The following is a 13,780-nucleotide window of genomic DNA, read 5'->3' as shown; positions in this document are numbered from 1 at the left end:
TAGATATTTACAGAGAATCTATCATATTATCTAGGTACCAGTTGTGGACAGAATATGTACCCTTTCTTTTCTAAAGAAATTTTTTTTTTGTATTTTAAGATAGAGGGTTAGGAACATTTTATTTTATAACTTTATCTTCTACACTTGGGTTATATTCCCGATTCTGTCTCTGGTCTACTGGAAGACCTTGGGCAAGTCACTTAACTTCCCTGTGACTCAGTTTCCTCATCTGTAAAATGGTGACATCGGTACTGACCTCCTTTGTAAAGTGCTTTGAGATCTACTAATGAAAAGCAGTATGTAAGAGCTATATATATATATATATCACTGTTATTATTATTAATATTATTATATACTGATACAACTGCTGTTTATATAGTACTACACACATTCTTAGTAGGCAAGTCCAAAAGGAACTATGGTCCTTTGTACTAGAACCTGGGTTCTCAACTGTGGGGGGAGGCGGTGTGTGTGAGGGTGCTTCAACCACTGCAAAGGTGTTGGGACTTGTCACCACAATGTCCTTGCCATATTGCTAAATTAGGGGGGGTCCTAGCTAGAAGGGAAGGGAGTCCCAAGGTGGTGCCAGTATTGACAAAATTGAGAATTACAATATCAGAGTCCTGTATTGCAAGATTTCTGAAATTGGAATGAGCAGGAACCAACTGTTCTAAAAGGTGTGTGTGTATGGGGGGGGGAGGAGGGGGTGTTGTTAATTTGTTGTTACATTTTGTTCTTTTTGTCCCCCATAAGTCAAGACTACAGGAATTAGAGTACGGGCTCTCTCCTTTCAGTATTTTAGCCACGAGTCATGCCAATGAGGGTAGTACCTGTATGCTGGATTTTCTCTCTGGTTAAGGCAGAGAGATTCACCCAAGACTGCTATACTTCTCTACAGCCAAACACTACATTCTAAAAAAATAAAAAACATAACCACTTTTAAAAACAGCTCTTTCCAGTGTATTAATTAGATAAACAGGGAGCTGTTTGTAACAATCAATCAACCAACCAACCAACCAACCAACCAACCAACCAACCAACCAACCAAGTAAATACAAATAAAACAAAACTAGACTTGTGTGGACAAAGGTAACTCTGATTCATAGAGGATTTCAATATTTCAAAACCCGGCTTCATTCTGAATCAAATGAAAACCAATAATTTCAAAATTGTCCATGAAAGGGAAAGTCCTGGAGTCCAGGACTCTGAGGCTGCCTGGCTGCCTGCCTCATAAACATGGGCCCTGAAAGCCCAGACAGCTAAGGAGGTGTGAACCTAGGAGCCAGTAGCAGCCTCGCACATGGCAGGTAATGGAGGAGACAGAAGCTGGAAGACCCACCAGGTGAGTTATGGATGAGCTGAGGAATCTGGGAGCTTAGAAGCCTGGGTGCTTCCAGCTAATAGCTCACCACCAGCCTGTCAGGTGTGAGGCTAAAAACTGGGAGCCTGGATGTGCAGGCTGTCCAACAGCTGGGCAGGAAAGTGGGCAGGAAACTTGTCTGTTTTCTGTCAGACCTTTGTTAAAATCACTGAATGTTTCAATGTTGATTAATCATAGTTCACTAATGGAAAAACATTCTGTTGGAGCATTTCTGTTCAGTTCAATGAAAAGCCCTCATGTTTAAAGTGATATTGATAAATTGGAGAGGGTTCAGAGAAAAGCCAGGAAAATGATTAAAGGACTAAGGAAAAAAAAGGTTACTTACTCTGTGAAGCAACTGTGGTTCTTTGAGATGCATCTCCCTATGGATGCTCCACTTCAGGTGCACATGCGCCTCTCAAGTCCTTGATAGAAGATTTTCCAGTAGCAGTGTCCATTTGGCCTAAGTATGTGCTCTATTCAACCTTGTGCCATGCTCTAGGAGTATACAGGGTTGTGTCGGTGAACTGCCCTCAGTTCCTTCTCTATCAGAATGTCCAAGAAGAACAGTCCGAAGCAGAGGGGAAGAAGGGCAGGTAGTGGAGCAGGGACAACACACATCTCGAAGAACCAGTTACTGCACAAGATAAGTCACCTTTTCTTCTTCTTCAAGTAGAGTCCCTCCGCATGCTCCACATCAGGTGACTCCCAAGCAGTATCTGCAAAGGGAGGAGGGAGCTTTGGAATCAAGTCCAAGACTGAAGACAGTAAAGCAGAACCAAGCACCGCATCAGATCTGATGGCGTGAACCAAGGCAGAGTGTTTAGAAAAGGTATGCACTGAAGCCCATGTAACAGCTCTGCACATCTCAGACACTGGAATGTTTTGGGGTAATGCTCCGGAAGTTGCTTGAGATCTGTTAGAGCGTACTATAATTCTTCGGGGAGGCAAAGCACCAACTGCATCATAGCAAACAGTAATACACCCAGAGATCCATCTAAACTATCTCTATGAAGAGCTTGTGGACCCCTTTGATCTTTTGGCGATGGAGACAGGCAGTCTAAGTGATTTCTGAAATTGCTTGGTCCTACGCAGATAAAACACCAATGCCTGTCATACACCTAATGTATGAAGGGAAATCTCCAGCTGAGATTTATGTTGCTTAGGAAGAAATACTAGTAGATGAATAGACTGGTTAAGATGGAAATCCGACAGCACCTTAGGAAAAAACTTTGGGCGTGGCCTTAAGGAAACTTTATCCTTGAAAAATATTGTAAATTGGTGGGTTTGCATATGTGAGGGGATAGAACCAGTTATATTGCTGCTAAACAAAGGAAGGAGTGTACTTCTTGATTCAGTATAGTTCTATGACAGAGGTCCCTGAAAGGGGATGGAGAAAGGCAGAGAGGGATATGAAGTGGATGGTATAGACCGATGTTACAACCTCCATGACCCACTTGTCTGTCGTAGGTCTGCCAGGCCTGTTGAAAATGGGAAAGACAAGATGGGTGAGGTAATATCTTTTCTTGGACCAACTTCTGTTGGTGAGAGAGAAGTTTTCGAGCTTACACAGAGCTCTTCTTCAGGTCTGGGAAACGTAGAGTGTCACAGCTAAATACAATATGGAACAGATTGTTCAGCATAAGTAGTTAGCGCATGTGTCAAGGGACCATTCAAGGTGAAGTGGCAGGCAGTCTCCAAAAATGGGGCTGTGAGAAAAAGGTTGCAGCTACCTGAAGGAGGATGGTAACCTCTTTTCTTCTGGAATTTCTGTCTTTTTTCCAGCACGTTCGGTGGTTCTGTGAAAATCAGAGAACTAAGCCAGGTGCAATTTCTGGGTAGTCTGAGACCTGCTGAATTTCCCTGTTTGTTAGGTGTATATATCCTGAGACCTCAACGTGGTACTGGAACGCTTCAGCATGTTCAGGGACGTGTCTGTAGTTCCTGAGAAGAACTTCTGACCACCAAACAGGAGGTCCTCCACCATATTCTGAACATCTCTTGGGAATCCCGACAACCCTAGCCATGATGTCCTGCACATGACAACTGCTGGGGAGATGGAGTTAGCAGCAGTGTCCACAGCATCCAAAAATGCTTCAAGAGAGGTTCTGGCTAATGACTGATTTCCTTATTGATATCCTGGAAATGTTCTCTGTGCTTCTATGGAAGAGGTTAAATAAAGGATGCAAACTTGTTGTAATTTGTATAGTCACACTTGACCATGATTGCCTAACAGTTTGAGATCCAAAATTGGAGGATCATGGATGAGTAGGCCTTCCATCCAAAAAGGTCTAATCTTTTCTGGTCCTTGTCATAAAGATTAGACCTGGAGTAATGCTGTCTACCCTCTCATGCCTGTACAGCCCTATATAACCTTGCAGCAGGGCATGAAGTTGTACAGAGCGCATGTGTGGGCCAAACAGACATTGCTAATGGAAAAATCTCAGCTCAAGGGCTCGAGCGGTGTATGCGCACCTGACGTGAAGCACCCATAGGGACACTATTTGAAAAAGAAACATGCCTTGTAGCAACAGACTCAAAGAGCTCAATCAATATAGCTTAACAAAGAGAAGGGTGAACTTGATTACAGTCTATAAGTACCTACACGGGGAAGAAATATTTAATAATGGGCTCTTCAATCTAGCAGAGAAAAATATAAACAATCCAATGACCGGAAGCTGAAGCGAGACAAATTCAGACTGGAAATAAGGCACAAATTTTTAGCAGTGAGAGTAATTAACCATTGAAACAACTTTCAAAGGTCATAATGGATTCTCCATCACTAGCAATTTTCAGATCAAGATTGGATGTTTTTCTAAAAGATATGCTCTAGGAATTATTTTGGGGAAGTTTTATAGCCTGTGGTATATGAGAAATTGGACTAGATGATCACAATCATCCTTTCTGGCCTTGGAATCTATGGAAGTTCTAGTCTGAAAAATGACTCTAAGAATAGCATTGTGTGGTTCCATGTTTATGGTGTCTCAATGATTTCCAAATCAAAGTTGTACCATTTACAAGTAAAATTAAGCACAGGCTTGCTGTGACTGCCAGCCCTGAAAACTCAGCCAGGGACCTGAGATTTCAGCTGGGCTCTTTCCTTCTTCTGCATCATCAGCGAAGAGCCTGCAGGCTACATTAAGCCCTATGTTACACATGTGTAACTCCACTATGTCCAAATCATGCTGTTGGTGACCCCTGGGCAGCTTTGGAGTAGAATCACATTTTAAAGCATGTAAAAGGCATATCAATGCAATGTAACACATTTTATTCCGCCGCTATGGCACTCCTGGTCTCTGTTGGGATGATCAAAGAAACGGTTTTACTTTAGTTTCCTGTGCAAGAATAAATAAGAATAAACCATCTGCCTTATGTCCTGTGGACGCCAGTTGGAGTGATGGAAAGGAGGAAATTAACTAGCTCACTTTTAGTATATGTAGAAACAGCAGTTTTAAAATGACCAGAGGCTATAAATAGCTCCCAAATGCTCAATTCTGTAAAGGACTACCATTTTTAAAAATTCCTCTAAATGTAAGTAAAGTAAGCTCTTGCTCCATCAAAACAGTCTGAACAAAAAATTCTGTCATGAATTTGCAAGTTAACACACTTCCCAACATGGCAATTTTTACTCAGAATGATACTGACCATTGGCAACAGAGATACTCTGAAAGTGCTTTTGACACGTATCAAAAACCTGCACCGATTTTGGGTGTGAAACTTCAAACAAGTGGGGTTCCATTTGTGAGTGCTGACTGCTGAGTAGTACTCCAGCAGAAGTCAATAGGAGTCATGGGTGCTCAGTGTCTGTGAAAATCAGTCCCTAAATATCTCATGTTGGGCACCCACAAATTAAGGCAGACAGTTGAGAAAGTCTAAAATTGTAATAGTTCATTTTTATAGTGAGTTCACTGAATCCATCTGTGACAACTGCAAAGACTCATACACTCCTTTTATCTACAATATAAGCTTTTTTTTGAAATTGTAACTTGATAAAGAGACTTAACTCTTTAGAGCACTCTCTTCCTCAAAAGCATTCACCACGTCCAGCTCCCCAATCTTTTGGAGCCTGATCCAAAGCCCACTGAGGTTAATGGAAGTCATTCCATTGATTTCACCGAGCATGTAATCAGATCCTTAATGCAAAATTCCTTCATAATAGTAACCTGTTTCCTGAAGCCAACTGAGTTATAAAAGGAAGATATCTCTTTGTAATTCCTCCTCTTTACTTAGGGGAATAACTGAATATAGTACTAGAGAATTATTGCGTACTGCTCACTGTAAATTGTTAAGTAGGCCAAACAGAATTGTTCCTGGCTAGGTGGATTCCTGAAATCATGGCTATTGCAGGTTCACAAAAGGCTTGGACAGATCTCTCCTTCTTTTAACTCCAGTGTCTCAGTTTTAATTCTGGAAACACTAGGCTGAGTACATGACAGGGATTAACACATCAAAGGTTTCATTTTATAGGAAAAATAAGCGTTCAGTAGACCGCAGGACATAATCCAAGGATAACAAAGGGTAGGTTGCAAGGTCAGTTCAAATGCTAACATGAACTGTGTGACGCACACCTAGAACATTCCTCAGCAACCTCTCTTTCTCTTTTAATCTTTATCTTTTTTTAAATGAAAAAGGTGTTTATAGTGAGAAAAATGGCTAGGTATAACTCACTGAGTGTCTTACATCTAGATCATCCAGCTCTGGTAAGGTAACACCAATATGCTGACCCAGTGGAAGAGACTTTACTCTGATGCATACCATTTACATTCATTTAAACAGCTGCTTAATGCGGATTGGCAAACCACAGCCAAACTAGCTTCCTATATCTAAATGAGACCCCTGAGTTCATAAAGGACAGATCCTGTGGATTAGCAGCTAGATAAGGTTAGATAAGGTAGATGAGGTTAGTCCTGCTTTGAGCCAGGGGTTGGACTAGATGACCTCCTGAGGTCCCTTCCAACTCTAATATTCTATGATTCTAAATGTCTCTCCCCCACTGATATCTTGCTAGTGATTCAAGAGTTGACCTTGAAGGCTACCACAACCAATTCATACAAACAAACTGCTGTATAATTATAACTATGACCTGCTCATTTTGTATCTTTCACAGTTATAAAGATCCAATAATCTCTGAACCCCACAAGTCTATCCTACAAACTCAAGACACACATCGAAACAGACTGCATGATGTTCATGTACTCCGGCAAATAAGAAGACATACCTTTCCAATTCCAGCAAATTGCATGGGGACAAGATTTGCCATTTTGCAGATTCTTCTATTTTAAATAAAGAGAACCAATAATGACATGGTTTGCATAGTAGTTTCTCAACCTTTTCTGGAGTTTCTCAACTTTTTTGTATATGTGGTTATATAAATAATATACAGCTCATGGAAAAAAATGAAATTAAAACTTGCTGAGAATTGTGAAGGCACTGGCAACATGTCACTTGGAATTTCCTATTGGCCAGTAATGGAGATAACGTCATAGAAGGACTTTCATGACTCTTGAAACTAAGATGAAGTTGGGCACCGTGGAGGGTCAAGCTCTGCACTAGGAGCAGATTTGTATATATTTCCTGCCCCCTCGCTCACTCCCAAGCTGTGCTTTGTAACAGTGCTGCACAAATCACAACATAAAGGATTCTGACGGAAAAAGTTAAGTATGTTTCAAGCTGATGCTTCATACTGGATACCTGAGCACGTTTAAAACTCCCTGGTAGGGCGGGACTAGCAGAAATCTTTCCAACACACAGATACGATGTAATGAGACCTTCTGTAAGTCCCATTAATGCACCTTGCCATCACTTTTGCAATAAGTCTCCCGTCAAAAAGGGGCTGTTGTACTATGTGAGAGTAGCTCATTGCAGTGGTAGTAATGCCAACAACTACAACATCACAGTCATGAAAGCAATGTTCCTAAAATAACCCAAGGACAACAAGGGGGGGAGAAATGATGCCTGGAGTGGGGGTAGGGGTGGATTTCATTCTTTTTCAATGATGAAGTTCTTCATTTCCCTCTCAGGCATGAAGGAAACAGAGCCATGCCAAAAGCCATGCAGCAGGGTGTGTGTAAGTGAGTGACATGCAGATTTTCATCATATTGTCACAGTGGAGTTAGTAAAAACAAAAACAAAAGAACAAAAAAAACCCTCGATGATGCAAATATTTGTAATTCTTTCACTTGAATTTTGTATTCCTTCAGCAGCCAGATGGCATGTTCGTTAACATTAAAAAAAAATTGCTAAGGTCCCACAGCAAGTCCAGTTTACATTGCTACCTACCCGTACTGGTCAGGCTGGTGCATCATGGGAGCCTGAGCGTTGCCATAGTTGGGGTGCTGTGAAGAAAACATGGGGCGTCCGCCAGCCCCAGACTGGCTGGGATAAGCAGGCGACCTAATGTATGGTGGCCTAAAGCAGAACAAAAGAACAGCTTCTTTGGATTTGTTCTGTACCACAAGTATGAATCACCCTGTCAACTACATTCCTTCCATATAGAAGTATGGAGGGCTTGCAGAATAAGGCCAAAAGCAATAATGCCATCTCCCATACACTTAACCTGGGTTCAAGGAGAGAAATGTTGTGTTTCCAACCCTTCAGAATAAGAAAGGATTGACAGGTTTCACCCCATTTGTAGCATGTAAATGTTCCTTTTGTGGTAAGACCTGATGACTGCACAGATCACTAGAATTGGCAACGTGATGAAAAGGCTTTGAAATGGTGCATTTTTGACCAGGCAAAGCTCAAAACTGAAAGCAAGTCTACAAAACTGATTCGGGAGGGAAGCGTGAGGTGGGAGCAGGAATTAATTATCTTCGTTTTTAATCAAACACCAGGCACTATTTCCAAAGTATAAGGCAAATCACAACCATATACTTTCCATTTATTACAATCAATTATTTTCCTTTTAATTAAAAAACATGTTTTTTCTCTGTCCACCCACTTGTACTATTATAAAGAAAATGCTCTTATAATTGCAACAATGGCTAATTTATTCCTTCTAGCCTGACCTACCAGATTATAGCCTAAACCAGACAGACTGAACCAGACTTTTGTAAATCTTACTCTATAGGTCCTTTAAAACAACCAAGCCAAGCAGAGCCTGCTGGTTCAGAGACCTCTGCAAGGGCCTAGGCTATTTTGCTAAAAGGGAGTGGGATTCATTTTACTAAAAGGGAATGCGAAAACAGTGAATTTATTATAGTTTTAAAAGTTTTACTCACACTAAACAGTAGGAGATTCCTACATTCCAAAAGCACCAAACAAGAAAGCAACATGTACATAAACACATTAGCTTCCTATTTCCTTTTGACATTGCTTCTTAGAATTACCTGCACCTCCAACTTCCAAAACTTGTTGTAGAATGTATATTAGAATTTTATAAATACCTATACGTGCATAGGTGTCTCTGTGTGTATGTGCGCATCCGCACTTAATATACACATGCATAAAAACTTTCATACACATAACAGTGGAACCAGCTTGCAGAAACCTTAGATATAATGAAACTCCCTCTTTATAGTGAAACAGAATAAAAGTATCAGTAGCTATTTGTTTCAATTTTGTGAAACGTGCACTTTCCTTAGATGAAGATGTTCTGAGAAAAAAATGCTTCACTACAGGCACTTAGGTACCTTAAAAATATCCAAAGGCTAACTTGTGACTTTGCCACAAGCCATGAACAAGTGGCAGTGTGTAGTTGCGCTGCCCTCAAGAGCAGACCAGAAACCACATTGCTTCTCCTTCCATGCCAGCTCAGCTGTGCTGGACAGTGTGCTGGACAAGGCTCCCCCCAATGCCCGTATGCCTGCTTGAGAGTGGGAGTTGTAGCCCCATGGAAATGGCTCTCCTCTAGTGCTTTTACCTACAATATGGGTAGGAAGTGCAAGAAAGTAAGGGGAGCCTTATGCCTCATTACTCCCCAGCATGGGCACACAGCCAGGGACACAATCTGGCCCTAAGATAGCTAGAGGGTTCCTATGTAAATATTAAAATTCTCCATTTTAAGTTGTAAGGGTTTGTTTTTGGCTCTTGATATCACCATAGCCCTGTAGGATTTCCTGTTCTAAAAGCCCACAGTGCCAGGAATCATATTGGAAATGGAAAGTCCTCTCCATTGCATGTGCACTCCTTGTAAGGCCAGTTCTGTACTGTGCTTTCCCTTACATTGAAAGTTTGTTCTTTTACATTCTTTGTTATCCCTTAAGGTTTAAGGGTATATAATATAGCGAGAGCATATATAAATTTACACACACATCTACATAACGGTTACTTTAGAAGCTTCTGAAATAATGCAAAATTTCTACTTGTTTAAAATCCTTTTGCTTGGATGCGTACCTGCTCTGAGCGGAATTTGCAGCAGCCTGCATCACTGCAGCAGCTGCCTCCTGTGCCTTACGGTTCACAGTTGGCATGGGTGGGCCCATCCCAGGGCCTCCCTGCAGAGACATGCCAGGAGAATTGGGGGTCATACTGCCCATGTTTCCAAGAAATGGTCTGCTCTGCATCCCAGCTGATGGCATCCGTCCCAGTGGTATGGTACCACATGGCTGGCTTGGCCCCTGTCCATGCATCTGACTATTGGCATTTATACCCATGCCGGGTCCTGGGCCACTGTAACTTGCGTTAGGAACCCCACTGTATGTTGGCGGTCTGGAGTAGTTTCCTAAACAAAACGACAAACACAGAGAAAAACATAAAACTTTTGATCTGATGTTTCCATTTAGCAAGTTGCCTGTTGGAAAATTCTTTAGGTAGTCAAATAATTTGAGCAATACAGGACATGAATCAGAATTTCTATTAATTCTTAGAACGCTGGTGTTTTCCAGACTGTCAGCCACATAAATGCTTAAGGTGATATGAATACAGAAATGCACAGGGCTAACAACTGATGTTCAAAAATATGTTGTGCACTGAAGAGACACCTAGGATTAAAGAAACTCCTTATACAAATTATTTTCTTACATAAATTCGTTCTTTTATTTTTGGTCAGTTTACATTCTCAGAGTTTTCATCCTTCTGTAATTCTAGAACAAAAATCTTCTCATTGGAGCCCTGCTCCTATAGGTTCTGCTCCTAACCACAGTGTGCATTTACAATTCAGATATGCCTGTGAGGCCCATTCCAGGACCTTAGGAATCCTTCCCTTCCTTTTCAGAAGTCCTTATTTACCCTAGTAGAGCTCTGTGTCCACCAAGTTTCTTCTCAACCAGTGTTTCAATTTTCACATTGGGAACTTTCTTTCCCTGCCCTACTGGTCCATATTCCAGCTGCTGTGTGCATAAACACCAGTACAGGTTCACAAAATCCCCCACTTTGTGTTTCTCTGTAATGCAGAGTATTGCTCGTGGTTCTGTTGACTGTATTCAGTATATGAAAGGTGGGGTTTGACTCTTGGATTGTAAAACACTGAAAGATTAATAGCTGCCCACCAAAAAATATACGTGTACCACATGCTAAATATACCAAGTATCCACTGAACTGGACATGGAAGCTCAAACACATGATTACACCAAAGCACCAGCACCTCTGCCTTCATTTGGAGTATTTCATGGTTTCAGGAATACAATACTTAGTACTTAACACAATTCTTTATATGCTCAGGTTACTTTACAAACATTACCTAAAGAATCCTGAACATGCCAAAGTGTTTTACCTTTTTCTTCAAATTTAAGTACTAACTTTTCCGGAACACATTCTTTCTTCAAAAATAATCAAAACAAACAAAGAGCACAAGAAGGAAAAGAGAGGAAGGGGAATTTGATAGAAAGACTTTTAAAGAAATATATAAAACCCCACATTTCCCTAGATTGCTCAACTGCTTTGCCATTTCTTTTCCCATCACACCCAACTTAGTAGAAATACAGCTCAATTTCTCCCCATGGGATAACACAGAGCAGAATATCCTGACTCCTCCTCAATATTCCCATGCTTATTTAAATAGTACAGCCAGTGATGTCTTCCTCTGAAACGAAGAAATAAGACATCTCTCTTCTCACCCTCTCAAGCTACCAGAAAGAGAAATAGATAGAATACAAGAAGTCTTCCATCCCCTCCTGTTTATAGTAAAAAGAAACAGATTAGTCCATCGTCTGTATGTATGTGTAATTAATTCATATATTCATATTGTTTTACTATGCCTAGTTCTCCCCCCTCGCCACTGTTAACTGATTCATTCAGTTACAAGCTCTCTACAGTGGAAACATATATGACCTATGCTTTCGAAGGAAATTAAAGAACACTTTGCTCTTATTTTAGAAACCCAGTATCTATGCGTGGTTGTGGCACAGACGGATCCCCACAATGTGGTTTAGCAGAGATGAAAGGCTCCAGATTTAACTGTACTCTAAACACCGTGCCTTGTTATTCCCTATCCTCCTCTAGTCATAGCCATTGTCGACTGACCTTTTCTATTTAATGGACAATAATTCTTGGAGATGGCCTCAGTTATTGAAGCCCCTTCCAGCCAAACCTCTCCAATCCAAATACATGGCCACCAAATGAGAGCTCATTAGAGCTTTCCATAGCTCTGCTTATCTTTGAACTAGCAAAATACAACTCAGCTGTTGCTCGGGTTTTAAGACTACTTGGTGCTAGAAAGACTTATGCAATAGGGTTGAGTGAACACACACACACAGTATAGCACGTTAATATATATTACATTCATACTCTACATAAGGTACTGTCCAATGAGGAACAAAATCAGCCCTTATGTAAGCAGGTGTTACTCCCACGGAAGTCAATGGGAGTCATTCCAACTTATGCCAGGATTGAATTCCTAAATTTTCTCTCTTTTATTAACCAGATTCTACAACGTACTATTCAACAGCAGCTAACTTGGAAGAACAAACACTAATGGCATGCACCATTATTATTTTGATATTATTTTGCAGCAGGGACGGAATATTTCTATTTTTCCTTTTTTTCCCCCTTGGCTTATGAAGACTGAGCACCACACACAAAAACAAAGGAATCTTCTCCATAAACAAATGTGGACTTAGTGAAAATAGGTTCTAATCATGCATCTCTAGGGATCCAAGTCCAAGAGTACAGGAAAATGATATCCTTTCAGAAAGGAAAACATGCTTCAATGTTTTTTCCACAGGTTTTTATTTTTTTTGCTAAACATTTCCTCAATACCTCAAGTACCAGCTATTCTTATACCTTTCCCAGACCACAAAAAAGGCAAAATAAAAGCCAAACAAAATAGAAGAGGAAAAGCCAGGACTGAGAAGTGCAATCTTATTTCCATGTTTCTCTAATAGATTAGTAATTTGCTGGCAGTGGCTTTGACAGAAAACAGATGGATGCAGCATTAAACACAATGAATGCAGCAGATGCTGGGCCAGCCCGCATCAGCTGGACGTGTCAGGCAGCCAAGTCTAAGAGCCCACACTTTTCAAGTGGGTACAAGCCTGGCAGAGCAGCTTTGGAATACTAGTGAGCAACCCCTCCCCTCGGCAGCCAATGGATTTTCGATTCCAAGCAAATTAGAATTGAATCCAGAAGTTTGGTGTCTCAAATGCAGGAGGAAGCAATCAAAGTTACTTGTAAAATGATAATTGGAATTAGAAAAACGGGAAGACAGACAATAAAAACATTGAAGACACTGACGACCTGCCAAAGGCTGAAACTTCTGTACCATGCTCACCATTCTGCTCAGGCTTTGCTGTGCATGAACCATAGTATGTAACTGCACTCAGGGTTCTAATACCTTGCAATTTCTTGGCAATTAGAGAGTGGAGAGAGAAGTTTCAGAGCTAACTGCAAACTTCCTTGCTTTATGGGTGTAGGTCAGATTCACAGCATTAAAAACAATATCCCTACAAATATTTTTAAAATTGTCTACACTGCCATGTAGCCATCAAATCGTAGTGGTGCATTTTTCATTGTATAAATATAGATTTTAGGAATTTTAAAAAGAGGCCCATATTTAAATCAATGAGTTATTGACAAGGTTATTATGTTAAATCCCAGTACAAGCATTTCTGATTAGGGGACACTACCAAGTAGCAGAGAACTCATGTTTAGGAGCCAAACCTGCAAACACCCATTTGTAGGACTGGAGCCTTAGTCTTTACTTAAAGAAAATTATAGAACATAATATTAATAGATACTAATATTAAATGTTTAAAATCAAATTAAGAGTGGCTTTCTGTTTGTCTGTTTGTATTTTAAGATTTCAGGCAGTATTTCAATTTCAGTGTTGGCCTAACAGTTCACACTAAAGTCAATGGGAGTTTTACTACTGACCTACATGGGAGAAGAGTCATGTAAACTCTGAGCACTTTGGAAAAAATCTCACCCTTACTAGGCCCCTGATAGGTTCTATTCTACTCTGATTTTTCTGTGGCCCTAATAACTACTCTGTATCTGAGCACTTTCCAGAAGAGAATTAAGAGAAGTGACTAACATCCATTATTA

The 13,780-nt window shown here is 40.6% G+C and overlaps 1 protein-coding gene across 11 annotated transcripts in view; it reads right to left on the bottom strand.

The window, feature by feature from the left end:
- ARID1B (AT-rich interaction domain 1B) overlaps positions 1-13,780 on the bottom strand; it is a 388,366-nt gene that overhangs the window by 77,223 nt on the left and 297,363 nt on the right. For all 11 annotated transcript variants that reach the window (XM_067542455.1, XM_067542458.1, XM_067542461.1 and 8 more), the window contains one exon: positions 9,695-10,022. In XM_067542455.1, the coding sequence (XP_067398556.1) occupies positions 9,695-10,022 (328 nt within the window). The remainder of the gene's footprint in view (positions 1-9,694; positions 10,023-13,780) is intronic.

Source organism: Emydura macquarii, unplaced genomic scaffold (genome assembly GCF_026122565.2).
Source record: "Emydura macquarii macquarii isolate MOO-44397 ecotype Brisbane River unplaced genomic scaffold, CSIRO-AGI_Emac_v2 contig_705, whole genome shotgun sequence".
NCBI classification, from domain to species: domain Eukaryota; kingdom Metazoa; phylum Chordata; order Testudines; family Chelidae; genus Emydura; species Emydura macquarii.
The sequence above is the reverse complement of the archived record's forward strand: the minus strand, read 5'-3'. Positions and strand labels throughout refer to the sequence as shown.